General features: G+C 38.2%; 1 protein-coding gene across 1 annotated transcript; it reads left to right on the forward strand.

Moving 5' to 3' along the window:
- Window positions 1-1,452: 1,452 nt before the first annotated feature.
- LOC308418126 (tripartite motif-containing protein 30A-like) lies at window positions 1,453-21,106 on the forward strand. Its single transcript, XM_080913448.1, has 8 exons — window positions 1,453-1,589; window positions 12,855-13,327; window positions 14,770-14,865; window positions 15,478-15,708; window positions 17,277-17,299; window positions 18,728-18,825; window positions 19,093-19,119; window positions 19,368-21,106. Exons 2-8 carry the CDS (start codon window positions 12,911-12,913, stop codon window positions 19,961-19,963), a joined length of 1,488 nt encoding a protein of 495 aa, XP_080769574.1. The 5' UTR covers window positions 1,453-1,589; window positions 12,855-12,910; the 3' UTR covers window positions 19,964-21,106.
- The last annotated feature ends 771 nt before the right edge of the window (window positions 21,107-21,877 follow it).

The raw sequence follows: 21,877 nt of genomic DNA on the forward strand, positions 1-21,877 counted from the left end.
ACAGGAGTAGGGATGAGACAGGGGATGAGACAGGGAATGGTGACTGCACAGGCTTCTCCATTGTTCCCACACACAACCAGCTTTCTATATTACATTATTTCTTTCTCCCTTTCTTTTCTCTTTGGAAGTTTCTCATGCTGACTTAATGTCTTTCTCCACAGCTGAGGATAGCTTTGAGATTCCGATCCTCATGCAGCCAGCAGGAAAATAGTGAAAGCCAGCGCTGGTTTAATAAAATGGCCCATATGGCAGCATCTTTGAATACTTGGTAGCCAGTTAGGACACTGTTCAGGAAATATTAGGTGTGTGAAGTTACTGAAGAATATATGGCATGGGTGCCAGCTTTAAGGTTTAAATAGATTCTGATCACTACCAACATTCTCTCTCTGCCTCAGGTTTGTGTCAAGTTTCAATTTGTGACTTCTCACTTCTTGCTCCAGCAACATTCTGCCATGTTCCCACTGTGGTGGTCATGAACTCTAACCCACAGGAACTGTGTGCTCCAAAGCAAACACATCTCTTAGGACTTGTCCAATTCCTGATGTTTATCACAGTACAAGAATAACTAAGATATTCTTCACACATGTATTAGCACACCTGCTTTTGTTCAGTGGTTGAACCCAAATGTTCAAAACATATGGTGACTGAAACCTATTCCCAAGTCTAAAGATTTCATCTTCTAATTCAAGGAATGTGAACTGGATCACCATGGGTCCATAATACAAATGCTAAATCAAATGGGCTCTCCTGAGACATTCTCTTGAGTGACTCTTAAAAAGGTGGATGTGAATGGATGGATCACATCAGCACCGTGAAAGGGCTAGGCATGTTCAGCCACAGAATCCACAGCTGGAGGGGAGCATGGGGCAGCTGGAGAGCCCTCTGCAGCTCACTACTGTCTGCTGTGAATGTGGTGAGGTGATTCTGCCTGGCTGTGCACATGACTCCTCCTCATCCTGTTCCTGTGGGTGGGAAATCCTGCTTCTGTGGCATCTGCCCTGAACTGCAATTCCCTTCCGTTTTTCCCTCTATAAAAGTCCAGCTCTAACCTCAGAGGAAACTACAACTTTCTGTCCCTAGCTTTGCTTTTCCTTCCCTTTGGGTGACATCAGCCTCCAAGACAAAGCCAAGCCACAAGCTCAGGTGCAGGAGAAACCACAGGAACGGCGTTCTTACTATCACAGGCAGATTTGTAGATCACTCTCTGGGTGATTGTGTCATAAGTCTGAACATGTGACACAAGTTCCTGTAGCTCTGATAAATGTCCCATGCTTCTAGAAGGCAGAGCTGACACAAAGCAACTGACTCCCTCTGGTGGTAAAACTCCAGTTGGTGATGTGGTACCACCTCATTGGTTGGCAGTTCTTTAGTTTCTTTTTCCCAGTTCCAGCCCTCAAAATCTTAAGTTTCATTTTTCTCCTGGTTCAGCAGAAGGGCCCAGAGTAGATAGCTGTATTTTTCAGGACTTCGACTCTGATCTGTGTTTGCTCCTATCCACAGATTCTGTGTCACTTGGTTGATATCTGAAGGTGTGAAACAATTTGCAGACTGCAGAGTTTGGATGATTTTAGAAGAAAACTCAGTCTCTGGTGAGTTTAAGTTGAGCTAAGTAGGGGGAACGGGTTGGTGGGGAACTGTTGGCTTCTTGCTGAATATTCTGAGGCTCAGGATTCAAAGAATGGGTGACTTTGAGGTAAAGAATTTTCAAGTCCTAAAAATTCCAGTTAATATTCAAAAGAACTTGGGTCATTTTTCTACTCTTTAATAGTGAATTGCAGCATGAATCTACTGCTCCATGACAGGCACTGCTCTCCCACCAAAGAAGTAGTACAGCCAGAATGGTATATAAAAAAATAGTTTAAAATTTCTCCGAGAAATAGTGGAATTACCCATGAATCTTAGGCATCATTCCCTTTGCTGTGACTCTGATTTGAAGGATTAATGTCTCTGCAATCTTTATTAACTTACTTGTATGATGAACCAGCTTGAAGTATGTCGAGAATTCCCAATGTCACTTAAAAGTCATTAACTTTTGCCTGCCCTTTCCCTTGGGGCATATGTTCAATACCTAAAACAAGATCAGCCCTGGTTATTAAGGCCAACTATTAAAAAAGAAAAGAAAAGAAAAAATCCAGAGACCAAGAACCAAATAAGACCAAGTCTAAAGAAGAAAAAGTAGCCAGGAGTTGTAGCTCATTTAGGAGCAATTAATAGGCTGGAGTAGCACTTGTAAGTATGTACCAGATCCTAATTCTGTTACAAGGAAAGAGAAAGAGATTAGAGTGGGAGAGAGAGAGAGAGAGAGAGAGAGAGAGAGAGAGAGAGAGAGAGAGAGAGAGAAACAGAGACAGAGACAGACAGAGAGAGGTAGAGAGAGAGAGAAAGACCACTGGATGTGCACTCTTTTGAAGTAACAGATTTTCTATTTCTGTGTAACCCAGGTTGACTTCATGGATATGTCCAGTGCCAGCCTCCCCAGCTGCTAAAGTTACAAATGATCATTACTAACCCTGTAGAAACAACATGAGCTCCTAATTGAGTTTAGTGACATAAAAGGCTAAACGGTATCTCAGATAGAAACATCTAGAGATCTTGAGAACCATGACAGGAAAGAATGTACTCCAAGTAGAGAAGCCAGGCTTCACACAAAATAATGTGGACACCAGAAGACACAGGTCAGGCCTTCCTGTGTCCACATTGGCTTAAGGACTGTCAAGAGTCCATTTGTCCTAGTTCACTTTGCTCTTTCTCACTTTCCGTGGGTTATAGAAACATGTTTTCTGAACAGAAGAATTAACTGTATTTACAACCACATGTTTTGAGATATTAAAATGCACATTTTAGGGTTTTCTAATTATATATGTGCCAAAATTTAGTGAGTACACATTAAACTACTTCAGATAATGCTAGTCAGTAAAGGAAGCCTTTGAAAATTTATTTACCAGATATATAAGGCAAAGGAACATTTTGTGTGTGTGTGTATATATATATATATATATATATATATATATATATATATATATATATATATATATATATAAAGACTTTGAAGTATCGTCATTCTTAAACAGTTTTACTTGTTACAGAGTTCAAATACACCAGGCAAAACAACAGACTAAAATTGTAAAAAAGTGAATTCACTAAATATAGCCAGTAGCCCAGTAGCCTTAAAGCCAAATAAAAGGCTTGCCACACAGAAGAGACTAGAGGAAGTGGGTTTAAAGGTGGACATCACAGTCACCTCATTCGTGTGGGAATGAGGTTGTACTCTACTCAACTGTGAGAACCTGTTTCACTTCCTGTTATTCAACAATACATGGTTTACAAAAGCAGTTTAGCAGCTTTATACTGGAAAGGAGAGCAAGTAGTCAGAATTGTGAGTAACTTATCTTGTAAAAATTTCAAATACTTGCCTAGCACAAATTGGAACTTCCTTAGCCATGATAAACTCCTATAACAACTGATAAGTGCTGTGTGTAGACTCTTCTTTAATTTGAACAAAACTAGTCATTGTTCCTTAGTGTCACTTATTTTAAAAGAATAATACTGCTGGAATTGAGGGACAATTGAGGGATTATCTGAAAACCCAATGCAAAGAGACTTCCTAACGTGTATGGAGGTGGTGCTGATCAGGCCTATTTCTAATTGGAGAATCTCAACTGGGAATCTCTTGTAACCAAAAGAGACTTCCAATAGTGAGACTACATTACACTTAACTGAGTTATTGACCAACAGAATCCCCTGGATTCATTAAACAGCCCAGGTTGTTGCTAAGACCATGTGTTGCTCTGTGAAAGGATAGTGCTGCCCCACTACAGAGGAAGAACCCACATGATTCATTGAACATGGAGATTCTAGATGATGACTACATAGAGCCTTCACCCCTAATTTCTCAGCTCTTTGGTGCAGGAAGCAACTCTACAGGCTGCCACAAAAAAAAAAAAAAAAAAAAAAAAAAAAAAAAAAAAAAAAAAAAAAAAAAAAAAGGAAAAACAGAAACACCAACCCAGCCTCAAAATCTTTATCTCCAATCTCTCCTGCCTGCAAAGGAAGGCTATGGTGCCACAAAACATGTGAAAGTTGCCATCCAGAGTCTCATTTGACTAAGGGTCCAGTTGATGAAAGTGAATCCATACATAGCAATCAAAAACTAAAGAGATTCAGATACTTAAAATAAAACCAACCATTACTTGACAAAAACACCCACTCCCCTACACACACACACAAATAACAACAACAAAATATAAAATATATTTTGCATGTGTGCATACACATTTGAAAAGAGAAGGATATCCATGTCGGTCAGAGGTGCTGGATCATCTGAAGTTGCAGTTATTGGCATTTAAAAGCTATTTCACTTGAGAGCAAGGAAGTAAACTCATATCTTCTGCGATAGCCAATACTCTGAACCACTGCATCTTCCAGATGCAGGTAGTATGTATGTGGGCATTTAACTGATTCATTTATTCATTTATGTGTGTCAATGTCTTACTGAATATGTTTGTTCACCACTTGAATGGTCTGAGTCCAAGAATGCCTGAAGAGTGTCAGGTACCCTGGGATTGCAGTTACAGTTATGAATTACATTGCAGGAAACAGCCAGGGCCCTAAACTCATGAACCCTGTCAAGTTCCTCATACATACATTGAACAACATTCAAATCCTTCAGTGCCGTTATTCTTATATGTAATTGAACTTTTTTCCATTTCATTCAATACATTTAACATGCAGAGGGGCAGATATTTCATCTTGTTTGCATTCATAGCTCTGGGCCATATGCATGTAATGCTGCCAGAGGCCAGAAGAGGGTATCAGATCTACTGTCAGGAATTTAGAGGGCCTGTGAGAGATAAGTAAGGCTGGGATCAAACAGAACCATGGTTCTCTGCCAGGGAAGGCAGTGCTCTTGACCACTCAAACATCCCTCCATCTATTCCCTGTGTTTCAAATTCAACATCGATTTATCACAAAATCATTATATCTTTGAATTTGTCATGCTCTCCCCTCTACCTCTCAACAAACTTGATTTAGAGGACTGCACTATCAAATCCAGCTGCTGCCGTTTCTTCTCTTTCACTACCTCTTCCTCCTCATCATCTTCCACGTTCTTATTTTTTTTTTAATTTTTCAGATTTTTATTGCAAATGTGCTTAATGTGTTACACAGAGTTAAAAATATATTAACTATCATTATAATATTGTTTATTTATTTGTAATTATTCTTTTTATATCCAGCTTATTACCCTCCTCCTCTTCACCCCCTTCCATAATGCATTCTCCATAGAGTTAACCCTTGTTGTCTGAGTATGTGGGGCCCTTTCAGGTTATACCCCAAACCTGACATATCAATTCTCTGTGGGGCTAAGAGCATCCTCTTCCACTGGGGCCAAACAATGCAGCCAAGCTAGAAGAACATATTGCAAAAACAGGCAACAGTTTTTGGACAATCTGTCCCAGGTGTTCAGGACCTACACTGAAAACCAAGCTACACATGTCACATATGTGTGGAGATGCCTAGATCCAGCCCATGTAAACTGTTTGGCTAATGTTTCAGTCTCTGAAAGCCCCAAGTGTGCAGTTTAGTTAATTATATTGGTGTCCCTGTGCAGTTCCTGTCCTTACTGAGGCCCACAAACATTCTTCCTATTCTTCCATGAGTGTCCCCAAACTCCATACACTGTTTGGCTGTGGGTGTCTTCCTCTGTCTGAGTCAGCTGTGGGTTGAGCCTCTCAAAAGAGAGCCACACTACACCACTGACTGCAAGCATGACAGAGTATCATTAACAGTGTCAGGGACTGGTTCTGGCCAGAGGGATGAGTCTCTAGCTGGGCCAGTTATTGGGTGGGCATTCTCTCAATCTCCACTCCACCCTCCCTTCCCTGAATTTCTAGTGGCAAGCTATTTAAACACGTTTGGGTCCCTACAGGTAGAGCACACAATGTACCCAGCCAAGAGTTCTCTAGATACTCTAATGAAAGACACACACATGCACGATCACCCCCACAGGTCTGCTGGCCTCATTTTGATGTTTCTTGACTAGATCAAAGGCTGGGCAGCTCTAATCCTACACCACCTACCACAGGCTCCCCACCAGTAAGTATCCTTGGCTTTAATTGCTAAGCTAATATTAAATCTTTGCTACCCCAGTACCAACTGGGGGAGTAGCCCAAATATTGACAGGGCTGGTTAGTTTTCTTAAATGAAGCTCTTGTCACTACCATCTCTCTCTCCAGTTCCCAGCCCTCACAAATCTGAGTCTTTCTCCCCTTTTCGCTCTGCTCAGCCATTAGCTTCTAGAACCTTCATTTCCCAATCAAAACTAGTTGGGGCATAAACTTGTACCATATTAAAAGCAAAGGTGGAAAGTCTTATTTTAACTGGAAATTCATTAAATCAAGTGTCCAAAATGCATTTTTTTTTTTGTAGACAGGATAAATTCGGGGTCAAAATTTGGTCATTGGCTTGATGTTATTATCGCTCTATTGGGGCTCCTGTCTGGCTACAGGAGAGGGACACTTCAGGTACCATTTTCCCAGTACTGTGAGTTACAGCTAAGGTCACTCCCATTGATTTTGGTGGGGGGGGCAGCTCCCTTCGCCTAAGCATCTGCCTCATCTTGAAAATGCCTCCGACCGTCTACCCTGTAAGTTTCAATTTTCCTTCATTCTCATAGTGATCAGGCATCTCTCCTGTCCCTCAAAAACCTTATCATAAACCCCTATATTTTTATCCCCATCTGATCTCTTACCCAGTTCCTTTCTTCCATCGACTCATTGTGAGAATGTTATTGCATCTTTTAAGTGAGATTCAAGGATCCTCCCTTATGCCTTCCATTATTTTTAACTTCATGGGGTCAATGGAGTGGAATGTGGGTATCCTGTATTTTATAGATAGTATCACTAACAGGGAGCACATACCATGCATGTCTATTTTGGCCTGGGTTAACATGTTCTGGATGATACATAAGGTTCCATCTATTTGTCTGCAAGATTCATGATATCTTTGTTTGTCGTAGCTGAATACCTTTCCACTGTGTAGATGTACCACGTTTTCTTCTTTTTTTTTTCTTACAGCTTTATTTTTAAAAACAGATACATTTTTAAAGGCATTTTGGCATAAAGCTATATGAATATATTTTTGTCAGTACTTTTTAAGAGGTTTGATAGTATGCATTTAAATTTTACTAGTTATGATAAGCAGAAGGTACATGTAAAACAAAGTGTAACATGGAAATAGTCAAAGTGTTTTTGGTGTATAAAGGTGAACCATAATGATTTTTAAATACCAAAAATTCCTATAAGGCTATCTTCATAGATCTTGAGCTATTAATGATTTAAGGTCAATTAGTACTCCACTCTGAGAAGGTACTATACACTTTTTTTTCTATGAAGGACTGAGGCTTTCACTTTTTGGCCTTTCTTTTTTTGAGCTTCATATGATCTGTGAGTTGTTTTTTGTGAATGCAGATCTTTCTGAGGCTAGTATCCAATTATCAGTGATTGCATTTTATGTCTATTCTTTTGTGACTGGGTTACCTCACTCAGGATGATAATCTCTAGATACATCCATTTTCCTAGAAATTTCATACAACCATTTTTCCTAATAGCTGAGTAGTACTCCATTGTGTAAATATACCACAGTTTTTGTATCCATTTATTTACTGAAGGACATCAGGGTTCTTTCCAGCTTCTGGCTATGATAAATAGGGCTGCTATGAACATGATAGAGCATGTATCTTTATTGTATGTTGGAGAAGGTTTGGAGTATATCCCCAGAAGTAGAATTACTGGGTCTTCAGGTAGTGTACCACATATTCTTTATCTGTTCTTCAGTTAAGGTACATCTAGGTGGTTTTCCTTTTCTGGCTATTACATATAAAGCTGATATAAACATACTTAAGCAAGTGTCTCTGTGGGTGGTGGAGCATCTTCTGGGTATATGCCCAGGAGCTGGGTAGCTGGGTCTTCAGGTAGAATTTTTCCCAGGTACATGAGAATGTTCGAAAGTGATTTCCAAAGTGGTTAAACAAGTTTGTACTCAACCACCAATAAATGAGTATGCCCCTTGCTCCACATTCTCACCAGAATATTCTATCTGTTGAATTGTTGATCGTAGCCATTCAGATGGGTGTAAGATCGAACCTCATAGTTTTTTTGATTTGCCTTTCCCTGATGTCTAAGAACTTTGAACTCTTCTTAAAGGACTTCTCAGGCAATTAGAGATCCTCTGTGGATTAACTCCCTGTTTAACTCTGTACCACATTTTTAGATGGCTTCTTGGGATTGTTAGTGTTCTACTTCTTCAGTGCATTATGAATTTGAGATTGGAGCACTCTGTCCATTGTATGGGTTGGAGAGAAAGCCCATTTCCAATTTTTAGGCCACTGTTATGTACTATTGATAGTGTCCTATACCAAACAGAAAGTTTGAAGTTTCATGAGATCCCATTTATGTATTGTTAATCTTGGAGACAGAACCATTGTTGTTTTGTTCAGGAAAATGTCTTCTGTTCAATTTGTATAATCTGTACCTTGAGTTCAAGGATATTCTCTGTATTATCTTCCATGAAATACAGTATATTGTGTTTAATTTCGAGGTCCTTGATCCACTTGGACTTGAGTTGAGTTTTGTGCAGGGTGATAAATATGGTTCTATTTGCATTCTTGTAAGGGTAGACCTCCACATAGGCCAGCACTATTTGTTGTAGTTGCGTTTTTTCTGATTGTGTGGTTGATGCTTTTTAATCAAAAATCAAGTGTCCATAGGTGTCTGAGTATGTTTCCAGTTCTTTTATTTGATTCTGTTGATTAACATGTCTGTTTTTGTACAAGTACCTTGCAGTATAAAGCAATACTGCACTGTAGTACATCTTGATGTCATGAATGGAATTCCCAGGAAGTGCTTTTATTGTTCAGGATTTCTTTGTTTTTCCCCTGTCCTGGGGGGGGGGTTGTTTGTTTGCTTGTTTTTGTTTTTTGTTTTCTTTATTGTTTTGTTTTCTTTTGTTTTTCTATCTGAAGTTGAGTTTTGCTCTTTAAAGTTCTATAAAACTTCTGTTGGAATTTTGATTGGAATTTCATTGAATCTATAGATTGTTTTTGGTAAGAAGCCCATTTCCATTATGTTAATCTTGCCTATTCATGAGCATGAGAGAGTTTTCCATTTTCTGGTATTTTCAAATTTTTTTCACTGGGGACTTGAAGTCCTTTTTATACACATCTTTTACTGGCTTGGTTTGAAATAAACCAAGATAGTTTATGTTATTCCTGTCTATTTAAATGGTGTTAATTCCATGATCTCTTACTCACAGGCTCAACTTCTTAATTTCTTTATCATGTTAGCACACTACTTGTGACTTTTCTATATGAAATATTACATATCCTTTGCTGAGCTCAGTGGATTTCTTTCTTATGTAAAGAGACTCTTACTTGCCTTTTATTTTACTTTACTTCTTCAACTAGCATTTATTCTAAGAACTTGCCCTGCTGTGATGAATACAGTTAACATAAATAAGAATGCTTGATTTATATATGATTTTAAAGAAAAGGAATGCATTGCCCAAGATTTGCTTTGAAGTTATCAGTAAGCATATCATGTATGACAATACAGTAGGGTAATTTATGTCTGTTTATAAACAGTTTTGGAAATTTTTTCCTGAAATTATTTATTTCAAATTTTTCTCAATCAAACAATGATAAAAGTTTCTTTGGAGCTTGGGGATATGGTCAGTGAAACAAAGTATCTCTGTAGTGGAAGGTATTCTGAAGCTCACTCTGTCGACCAGGCAGGCCTTGGACTCATATATCTGCCTACCTTAAAGCAAAGCACCACAACCTGGCCAACAGTACTTTCTTATCTTCAGTTTGTCAGTGATGTGACTTGTCCATTAGATTTTTTTTTTATTCTAAACTAATGTTACATGTTACTAGGCAAAAAATCATTGTATTTTTTTCCTTTGACAAAGTACAAAGTCTATATTTTTTTAATCAACTTAACAGAAGCAACTCTGCATGAGCTAACATGATTAGAAAAACTAGGCACAGTCATAAAGCAAAGCACAAACAAATCTTTCTAAGATACAAATGGTCACTCAGAAAACACGTACTGTGGCTGGAAATCTGATGGACTCAATCTCCCTACTACACAAAAATAAAAGATATGTCACATTGTTTTTGAAGTATTGTCCCTGAAGTTTATAATCACAGTTAGGTTCCATCTCTTCTTTCACAAAAAACTTATAGAAGCAATTCACTCCCATTTGTTACACTATAAACTCAGCAATAACTGGACAGTTGATCCTACAACTGTTCAATTCTTTGTTAGAGTACACGTCATTAGAGTTGGCATTCGACTACTAATGCAAAGATGAATGCCTACAGTTAACTCATTCTAAGCAAATGAGAATAAAGGGTCCTGATCAAAAGAACTATGTACACCTTTCAGATGAAACTGTAAAGGTCAAAATACATATACCTAATAATACTAGGACTGTACAGTATCAGTATCTGAAAAATTAGTGAGTAATTCACAGTCACAGAAATTATTGTAATATTACTATGTGCTTTTCCTTTTACAGACTAACGTGGCATACATACAGTTCTACCTTACATAAGACTAAGTAGAAAATTAAACATTACTTCATTCACTCCATATACAGCACTAACTCTGCCACAGGTAACCTGGTCCAAAATAGTCAGTTCTACAGACAGGACACGGAATTAAATGCTGTTTAATTTTAACAGCATTTAACAGTTTTAACAGTTTTAACAGCATTTAACATTTTAACAGTTTTAATGAAGACATATACTTACAGAAGTCTTTTAATTACACAAATAACAAGAATAATTCATTTGGAAATAATCATGATCTCAGTACATTGTGGCATACATACCTGGGTCACCAATTAAATGTTTCTGGCAAATTTCTATACCAAGATGTATTATTTGTTTTCTTACAACTTTATTTAAAAAAGAGAGGTGCATATACAGATTTTTAAAAGCATTTTGGCATAACAAGATATGAATATATTTTTGACAGTACTTCATTCTTTTAGAGATTTGCTAGTATGCATTGAAATCTTACTAGTTACCATAAGTATAAAGTACATGTAGAATATAAAGTAATATGGAAAAAGTCAGAGTTTTCTTGGTGTGTATAGATTAAACATAATGATATTTAAATACCAAAAATTGCTACAAGGCTATATCCTTAGCTCTTGGAGTATTAATGATTTAAGGTCCAGGTGTACCACACTCTGAGAGGGTGTTATACACTTATATTTTTTCTAAGAAGGACTGAGGCTTTCACTTTTTGGCCTTTGTTTTTCTTGAGTTTCATGTGGCCTGTGAGTTGTTTCTGGGGTGTTCAGAGCTTTCTGGAGTTAGTATCCAATTATCAGTGACTACATATTATGTCTGTTTTTTTGTGACTTGGTTACCTCACTCAAGATGATATTCTCTAGATGCATCCATTTTCTTAAGAACTCCACAAAGACATTGTTTCTGATAGCTGAGTAGTACTCCATTGTGTAAATGTACCACAATTTTTGTATCCATTCATCTACTGCAGGATATCTGGGTTCTTCCTAGCTACTGGCTTTTATAAATAGGGCTGCTATGAACATTGTGGTGCATGTGTCTTTGTTGTATTTTGGAGCATCTCTGGGGTATATACCCAGAAGTAAAATAACTGGGCCTTCAGGTAGCACAATGTCCAATTTTCTGAGGAATGTCCAGACTGATTTCCAGAGTGGTTTTATCAGTTCACAACCCCACCATCAGTGGAGGATTGTTCCTCTTTCTCCACATCCTCACCAGCATCTGCTTTCATCTGAGGTTTTGATCTTAGCCATTTGGATTGGTGTGAGGTATAATCTCTGGCTTCTTTTGATTTGCTTTTCCCTGATGACTAGAGACATCTATCACTTCCTTAGATGCTTCTCAGCCATTCGATATTTCTCAATTGAGAATTTTTTGTTTAGTTCTGTACCCCATTTTTAATAGAATTGTTTGATTCTCTGGCATCGAAATCCTGGAGTTATTTGTATATATTGGATATTAGACCTATATCAGATGTGGGGTTGGCTGCCATTTTGTTTTCCAAGATGTATTGTTAACATTTACAGACACAAGATTTTTTTAAACCCCAAAAATTGGAGGCATAACTTCACATTTCTTTTGTTCTGACTACCAATTGTGTCCTACTATTCACCTTTCTTTTCTTGGTGACCTCTATTGGTTAGAGCAGAAACACGGGATGATTTTCATAACCTTTTAGTAGAGTGAAGAAAATTAACCCTCTTAAGGTTATTTCTATACATTTGGCATGTAACCATATGAACAAACATGTAAACGGTGTTTTATTAGAAGTCAATCAGAGAAACCATTGCATATGTGCATGAAGAAAGAGAAGTGTTTATACTCTATGTTAGCATCAGCTCTTTCTGGTGAGAAATTGAAAATAGGGTCAGAATAAGTCCCACTACCTCATTCAGACAATAGAAGCGAGGTGAGAGGTATGAAAGACTTGGTGCATTTCACACTGAACATGATGTCTGGTTTAATATGGAAGAATTGAAGGGAGATTAAACAAGGCTGTTGACAGGGAACTCTCTCTACTCTTCAGTAAAATATGCCTTGATACTTTATCTGTCATATATGAAATTTGTCATTTGATATAACCTAAATGTACAGCACTTGAAGTGTGACAAAGTACTATTTGGTATGTCATCACCTTCTTCCATATTTCTTCTAATGGCTTTTAACATGTCACAGTGGTCCTTTCTTGGCCTCTGTAGAGGGTTCATTCTGATCATCCATTTCTTACTTGGCACTTTTCCCCATCCCTATAACACAGGTATCTGTACACAAGTGTGAGGAGTCAGGACAGACAGGCACAGGATCACAGCAACTATGGCCTCATCAGTCCTGGAGATGATAAAGGAAGAGGTGACCTGTCCTATATGTTTGGAGCTCATGAAAGAGCCTGTGAGTGCTGATTGCAACCACAGCTTCTGCCAAGCCTGCATCACACTGAACTATGAGTCCAACAGAAACACAGAAGGAGAGGGAAACTGCCCTGTGTGCCGAATTCATTACCAATTTGGGAACCTGAGACCTAATAGACATGTGGCCAATATAGTAGAGAGGATGAAGGGATTCAAGTCCATCCCAGAGGAAGAGAAGGTGATTATCTGTGCACAACATGGAGAGAAACTCCAGCTCTTCTGTAAGAAGGACATGATGGCCATCTGCTGGCTTTGTGAGAGATCTCAACAGCACCGTGGTCACCAAACAGCTCTCATTGAAGAGGTCGACCATGAATACAAGGTAAGGAGAAGGAAGATACAGGAAACAGTGTAGAAAACAGTAACAGGTGGAAAACCTCCACTTTTAATGACAGGGTTGTTACCTGAGCAATATAGACTTGGAACTTGTTGTGACATTCTACACTTTTATACAATGTGATTCCTAAAAAGACATGGTGATTTATTCCACTTAAACCTGAGAGAATCTACGTAGACTACAATTACTAATACAAAACAACTTCATATTTTTGAACTGCTTCTTTAAATTGAATTAATGTCCCAAAAATCTAAACTAGCAGATCATCTCCTCTTTTATTCTGGGTTTATACCTTTTCAATGTTAATGTCAGATTCATTCAAAGGACTTAACATGCCATCTAGTGACTTCCAAAAAAAGGGTTTAATAAACACTTGACACCCTGCAGTGAAGAGAATGCACATGTGGCAGCTGACACATCGCTGAGGACAGGAAGCTTTCCATAAAGAGAAACACAAAGCAAGTTCTGTGCTTGATCTTCATTCTCTATTGCTACTTTATTAGACCAAATATAAACTCACAGTTACTGGGGATGTATGCACAGGTGCATGGATCCAGAAGGAGGTATAGGTAGGAAGTAACTTGGAGCTGTGAGGAAAGAGAAAACTTTAATCAGAGTGCATTGTATGGGGCAGGAGAGATGAATCAACCCTTCAGAGCAGGAGCTGTTCTTGCAGAGGTCCTGACTTTAATTCTGAACAAGCACATGGTGTCTCACAACCATCTCCATAGGATTTGATGCTTTTTCTGTTATGCAGGCTTACATGCAAAGAGAGTACTCACATACTTGGATAAATAAAACATGCTTTAAAAGATACCTTGAAACAAAAGTTGTGTTAGAAGTTTATTTTCAGTGAATAAAAGAATCTTAACCACATATAATGCATTTAAAAGTGAGAAGAAAAAAATGTTCATTCACACAATGTAAATCAGAACTTGATCCTAGAACTCTGTCAGCTGATGCTCTTTGATCTCTGAGTTTTATGTCTATAATTGTCTGCACAGTAATTGCATGCAAGCCAGGGAGGGCAACAAAACTTGAGCCAGGTTTAAAAATGCATGTCAAATATAACAGTGTAGGTTATGTGATATATGTATATAATTATGATCAGAAAACTAACAAAAGTGTGCTGGTTCTTTAATAGTCGAGGTAAATTAATACATTTCCATTGAATAGAATGATTGTATTAGAAAGATTTCTGAGTCTGTGTGTATGTTGGTGTTGGTTGTACATAGAAAATACAAAAAAAAGAACCCTAATAAACTCTTAATCTGTGCATATTTTGTGTACATAAATGTTGACTCAAGATTTTAAAAAGAGAATAGTCTTAGGCTTCCTGTCTTTCCAGAAGAGTTCTTGGCTTTTGTTTAGGAAGAGTAATTCGACTAATCACAAAATGTGTCTCTGCTACAATTCCTTTCTCACAGGAGAGGCTGCAGGAAGCTCTGCAGAATCTGAAGGAAAAGGAGAAAATATGTGATGAATGGCAGGATGACCTTCAACAGCAGAGAACTGACTGGGAGGCAAGTGGGGCCTTTACTAAGGGAGTCAGCATGATGCTCAGGAGGGACCTGGGCAACAAGCTCCTGGGCTCTTTACCTCCTGGGAAGTGATGAGGCCAAGAGGCCCTAATTTCTCCTCCCCACTGCTCCTCCAAAGATGGAGATGCAGAGTCAGTGTATCACATCTAAACTGGGCTCTGTGAGCAGCTGACACCATGAAGGTTGTGGTCAGAATGGCCACTGGGTGCTACTCCTCGGTGGCTTCTTGAACTCCAATTGATAGAAAATGTACTTGCAGATAGGACCCAGTTTTATTCTCAATGTTTAGTTTCTCTGAAAGGTTCATACTTGAAAAGAGGAGTATTATAGGCAGGACAAGTAGCTTAAACAACTGTTTATAGACTGAACCACATCTAGTCATTCAATGATTCCTCAGGTTGCTTTGGTTAAGGTGATCTAAGGTTATTGCTTTAGGATGTACTGCATAGACACTGAAAGGAAACTCATGCTTTCCTAAGAATCCCTTCCCTTTCCCAAGCTCAATTCTCTGTGAAGCGCCCCACCCAGAGGAGTTTTTCTCTATCTCCTGGTCCCATGGACAGATGAAATTCTTCTCTTTTCTTACCCTTGAAGAACCAAATACAGAGCAATGTAGAAAATGTTCAGATGGAGTTTAAAGGACTGAGAGAGTTACTGGACTCCAAGGAGAATGAAGAGCTGCAGGAACTGAAGAAAGAGAAGGATGATATTATGAAAAGCCTGGAAGAGTCTGAAAATGAGCTAGAAGAGCAAAGGGAGTTGCTGAGAGCCCTCATCTCAGAGGTGGAACATCAGTTGGAACTCTCATCGATGGAAATGCTTCAGGTAACACTGCAGGAGAACCCAATATCTGAGAGTCAGGAGAAGTGGAAGCCACTGTCCTCCCTCTATCCTGCTGTGATCCCCCTGGTGAGGAGAGTGAGCTCTTCCTCTAGTCCTTTTTGAATCAGGTTCAGGTTCTGGGGAATCATTGCCTGCCTGAATGTCAGGAGGAAATGGTAATTTATTATTAATTGGATAGAATGCCAAAGCTGAAACTTGGAGAGAAAAACACTTGCATCATGGGTAGATATTTTTGTGGTACATGAATCAAGCACAAACAACAAGAACGCAGGTCTCGGAAAGGAACAGTTTATTAAGCATTCACCAAGAACTAATCAATCAGATCCATAATCCAGACTCTGGAGCTCCTTGTGACCATGAGTATGAATCCTACAAGGCTCTTAAGCCTTAAATCCACGAATATCTTTTAAAAGTTATTCCACTAATCAAGATTTGGGGTTTGGGGACAGCCTTAGGGACATGTCTTTGTTGTACATTTATTCAGCTCTCATTAGTTTGGGTGATCAGTTGTGACAGGGGACTAGCCTTCCTTACCATTCATGTCTTAACTTTCTAACCAGAAGGTCAGTTACCTTTGTACATTTTTCTCTCTGCCAATTGGAAGTCAGTTACGAAGAAGTTATTAGGAACATAAAACTTTACTGGACCCCTATTTAGATGGAAACCTTATAGCAAATGGCTTTTTGTATTGGTGCAGGAGGCCTTCTTATATTGGAGTCCATTCCAGGAACAGCTTGTAATGACACAACATAAAACTCCTACACACACAGGAAAGGAGGAAAGGGAAATTCGGTTGGGAGTTGATTCTGGTCCAAGCTTATTGTGACTACCTACACAAAGCAGTTCTAACTGACTACTATTGTGATTGCCTCTCAAAAGCATTAAAGCACAAAACATAACATAATATATAGTCAATTTGGATAGGAAAAGTTTCCTTACAATATTAGTAACCACATAAAATGGCTCGTTAGACAGGCAGCAGTTTCCTAGGTCTTAACACTTTTGTATTTCTAAGCATGTGTAAAGCACATTTTTCTACTGTCAGGTTGGTCACTTCATCAGAACTTGAAAGTAGTAGGGATTATTTCTTCTGAAGATTTGAAACTTTGACCCCCCACGACCTCTGTCTCCAGTGGGAGTAGAAACTGTGGTAGCAGTTATGCCTCTGTCTGCCAGTGGCTGATATGAAAGCTGGCTTCATTATCTACAGAGGCATGAGGTCTGTAGTGTATTTGATCTCTATCACATTTTTAAATAATTTACACCAAAGTTATATTCTGGTTGTGAATACCACTTATTGAATTTGGTTTTTCCATTGAAATTTTTAGTCTTGTAGACCCTGAAGGGTTTAGAAATTTTACATATTCCTTTGGTTTCTTTCTTTCCATTGTGTTAAATTTAAGAACAACAGAAAATATTTATAGATTCCTATTAGATAGTGTTTTTCTTCCCCTACTTTTGACTTTGACTCTTTGGTCAGTAAGAGTGTGACCAGGATTCACAAGAGTATGCAGAACATGTTATTAACTTTGTTTTCTCCTTCTCTCTAGGATGTGAATCACATCCTTACAAGGTATGTCTGGATGACAGGGAAGGATTGCCCTATAGTGCACTGAGAATTAATTGATATTCCAAAGAACATATATCTCTGACTTTTTTAAAAAATTATACATAATGCTATTCTGAAGTTCTAGTAAGAGGAATGAGGGAGAGGAAAAGAGAGGGTTTGAGCACTTTGTAACTATTGAGTAGAGATTAGGACCTCTTTTAGGGGTTTGGGATATGGTGAGCTACTGAGCAAGAGCAGTGCTAAGATGAAGCAAATGGACCTCAGGAGCTTTTGGACTCATAGTGGATACAACAGTCTGTCCATCTTGTGTGCTTGTATCTCGCTCTGGATCTTCTGGTAAAACATGCAGATAGGTGATGCATGTCCTGTGTATCTGCAATGCTCACAACGTTGTAAAGTGGGAAAAGATCCTGTACAAAAAAAAATAGAATTTTGTCTATTGCTCCTGAGGATGGAGGAGATCCAGATTTCCTCTGTGGTTGAACTTAGATAATTAGAAAAGAGATTTGATTCTTTGGGCACAGTATCTTAGCAGTGGAAAAACTGCTTAGATGGAACACAAAGGTTATAAAGGTGTGGAATGCTTCACCCTTATATGAAAAGCATCACATCCCAGATGTCAGCATTAGGCTCCATCTAATCATACAAAGTTTATGTCATCCTAAGGATGGTTTTCCTGTCCCTTTGCCAAATTTTGTAATCTTAACAAGAGAACTTGAAGGAACAGTTGCTGACTGAGTGTCCTCATTGACAAGACTGTGTGAAAACTTGGCTTTCTTCAGATGGCTTCCCACACTTTGACTGCTACACTAGATTTGTGAAATGCTAATTCTTCCCTTCTTTTCTTCTTCCTTCCTGTCCTCCTTTCATCCATCCTCCTTCCTTCCCTTCTTCCTTCCTTTTTTTTGTTCCTTCCTTCCTTCCTTTCATTTCTTTCTCTTGTTCATGTTTCTAATGACTGATTTATGGGTTTTTTTTTTTACACTCAGGGTTCCTCTATGCAGCTATGGATGTTCTAGAACTCACTGTATAGAAGAGGTTGCTTTTGAAACCAGAGATTTCCTGCTTCTGCCTTTAAAGTACATGTGACAGCATTCACAGATTACACATAACTTTTCTGCTACTTCAGTTTGATTTTTTTAAAAATTCACTAATTCACATTTAAAAGCATTCTGGGAGAGGAGGGGGAAGGTGGAAGAAGCGTGTGGTGTGAGTGTGACATCAAAGCACTATGCTTCTGAGAATAGGACTCAGCATCACACCATAAGTATGTGGGCAAGGTTGGGTATGTCCCACAAGTTTATAGTCTACCTTCACTCGTTCTTCACAGAATTCTCAGGAGAGGTAAGGAACATCTATGGTTAGAATGACAAGGAGTCAGTGCTGATAAAAATCAAAGTTTGAGATGTGGAAGTCAATATTTTTTCCTAGGAGCCAGACATTGAGATTGATACTGCCCGACATTTTCCCCCAGCAAAGAAGAGTGTTCCAAGCTCCAAATTTGAAAGGCATGCTGCAAGCTTATCAAGGTGAGGACAGCTAAATTCAATGACTCATTCTTAAACCTTGGTGTAGCTGAGCTGCATGTGGAAAGGAGAAAGAATTCTGAATGTTGTTAGAGAGACTGAGAAGAGCAGATAGTGTGTCTCTGTGATGTCATTGTATATGAGAGGAAATCATCATTTATCATGTCCCATATCACAATTTTCATACCTTCCCCGCATACAGAAAATTGATGGGTTTTAATATGTTAACTCCATCTCTGTACTTACTACTGTGAACATTCAACATTTCAGGGCTCATGGATGTTCAGCGATACTGGGGTAAGGAGAAACCACAGCACCATGAATCCTTCTCTTTCATTGTTTTCTAGAGATTATTTCTCCATTAAGTCTCAAGTTTCATGATGTTACTGTCACTATGCACAGTAATCTGCTTCCCTTTGACTTTAAACAAGGATTCCTCGTGTTTTCTTTCTTGTTTTTTCTTATACTTCTGCTGCTTAAGTTACAATAAGACTATGCCTTGTATTTAATCTGGCTCATAATATATATGTCTCATTTTTCTGCAGTTCATATGACTCTACGAGCAAAAACAATTGCAGTGATTGACATTAAAAATAAAGGACAAATACAACATAAAAATGTCTATTCCGGGAAACTTAAACTTTCTGAGACTTATAAGTGTGGTGTCCTGGGATATCCATCTATTTCCTCAGGGAAGCATTACTGGGAAGTAGACCTATCTAGTAGCTTTGACTGGCTCGTTGGATTAAATGATGGAAGGTGTGCTCCACCCCAATTTCTTTCAATGGATGAAATAGTTATAAATACGAAACATAATACTAATGTTTGTCAACATGGAATATATCAGCCTAAAAATGGCTATTGGGTTATAGGGAGGTATAATGAGTCTGTATACAAAGCCTTTGATGAGTGCTCTATCACCCAAAATTCCAGTGTCTTGGCCCTCTCTTTGACTTGTTCTCCCAAGCGTGTGGGTGTTTTCCTGGACAAGGAAGCTGGCACTCTCTCATTTTATGACGTTTCTAACTGTGGAGCTCTCATCTATAGGTTCTATTACCCTTACTTTCCTCAAAAAGTATATCCATACTTTAATCCTATGAAATGTTCAGAGCCAATAACAGTATGTGGGCCACCCTCGTAAACCCTTACCTCTCTCTCCTGTGCAGTGCCCCCATCTCTGGAATATCTCATGTGCCAGACAGAGATCCCCAGCATCATTTCAAAGTTTTCCCTTCTGGGGTCCTTTATTATCAGGACCTTCACTTCTAACCACAAGCCGCTGAGGATTTATATCCTTGATCCAGTTGCTTCTCTGCTCACAAGATGATTACTCTCATTTGTCGTTATCTATATTATCAGAGAAAACGGTTGTTTCCTCACTAAGTGAAAACAGGATCTTTGCCAACACCATCTCAGTAGGAACACAATCAAAAAATAACTCATGGTAAACAATGGCTTAGTGAACTTGAGAGAGACCCCACCCAAAAAACAAGGTAGAGGGCCTTTTACCTCAAGTACATCTTGTTCCCTGGATTTCTATGAGTGTAATTTTTTGACTCCTAAAATAATAACATATGCATTTAATTTGTAAGAAAAGTTTACTCTTGTTGGGTGTCAGAACATAGCTATAGAACCCATTCTTGTGAAAGGATATACTTAGTGCTACCCTCAAGGTACACAATTCTGAATATGAGGCTGTGCACTGATTTCATGCTTCACAATGTGTAATCTACTGTATAGTGCCAGATAATTGTGTTTATATGGTCTGTTCTGAGACACTTGTAGTAGAGGTTTGCTCTGTTAATTTTTAGTATGTAGTTACTGGTATTTATTTGTGTGTTTTTCTGATTTTGTTATCTGATATCAAATAACCATTCTTGTGTACATTCCTGTATAAAAGAACACTGAAACTGAAGTAACTTGTCTACAGCATTAGGCTGTAGTTCCTCGCCACCTGCATTCTTGTTTTTCCTCTCTTACAACTTTATTTTTTAAAAAGTGGTGTACAAATACAGATTTTTAAAGGCATTTCAGCATAACAGTTTATGAATACTTTTGTCAGTACTTGATTCTTTTAGAGGTTTAATAGCATGCATTGAAATCACACTAGTTACCATAAGCATAAAGTACATGTAGAAAAGAACATAACATGGAAACAGATTTCTTGTTGAGTATAGATTAAACATAATGATCTTTGAATACCAAAAATTGCCACATATAAGGATATATATTTGGCTCTTGAATTATTAATGATTTAAGGTCCAGGTGTACCACATTCTGATAGTGTGCTATATATTTATTATTTCCTAATAAAGAACTGAGGCTTTCATGTTTTGGTCTTCGTTGTTTCTGGGGTGTTCAGAGATTTCTGGGATTAGTATCCAATTATCAGTGACTGCATATTATGTCTGTTCTTTTGTGACTGGGTTACCTCACTCAAGATGATATTCTCTAGATGCATGCATTCTCTTAGGATTTCATAAAGTCATTGTATCTGACAGCTCAGTAGTACTCCATTGTGTAAATATACCACAGTTTTTGTATTCATTCATCTACTGAAAGACATCACTACCTGCATTCTTTAAAGTTGTCAAAACCCATGTCTTAGAAACAGAACTACTTCGGTCCACAAGGGTAGACACAACATCCTTTTTGTGGAACAGAAGATAGAAGCCAGGGCTTCATATAGGATTCTGAATTGTTCTATCACTGAGTTGATTTGGCTCTGTCAGATCTTTTTTTTTTTAATTGGACAACTTTATTTTAAAAAACATAGAAAAATGTACAGATTTTAAGCATTTTTGTATAAAAGTATACAAATACATTTTTTCAGTGCTTGGTTTTTTAAAGGATTGAGAGTGTGCATTAAGATCTTACTAGTTATGTAAGTAATAGAGTACCTATAAAACAAGATGTAAACTGGGATTTGCCAAATTTTTCTTGGTGTGTAAGGATTAAGTATAATGGTTTTCATTTTCTTTTTTTTTTTCTTTTCTCCAACTTCATATACACTGTGAGTTGTTTCTGGGGTGTTCAGAGATTTATGGGGTTGGTA

The sequence above is a fragment of the Micromys minutus genome (genome assembly GCF_963924665.1).
Source record: "Micromys minutus genome assembly, chromosome: 2".
Taxonomy (NCBI): Eukaryota; Metazoa; Chordata; class Mammalia; order Rodentia; family Muridae; genus Micromys; species Micromys minutus.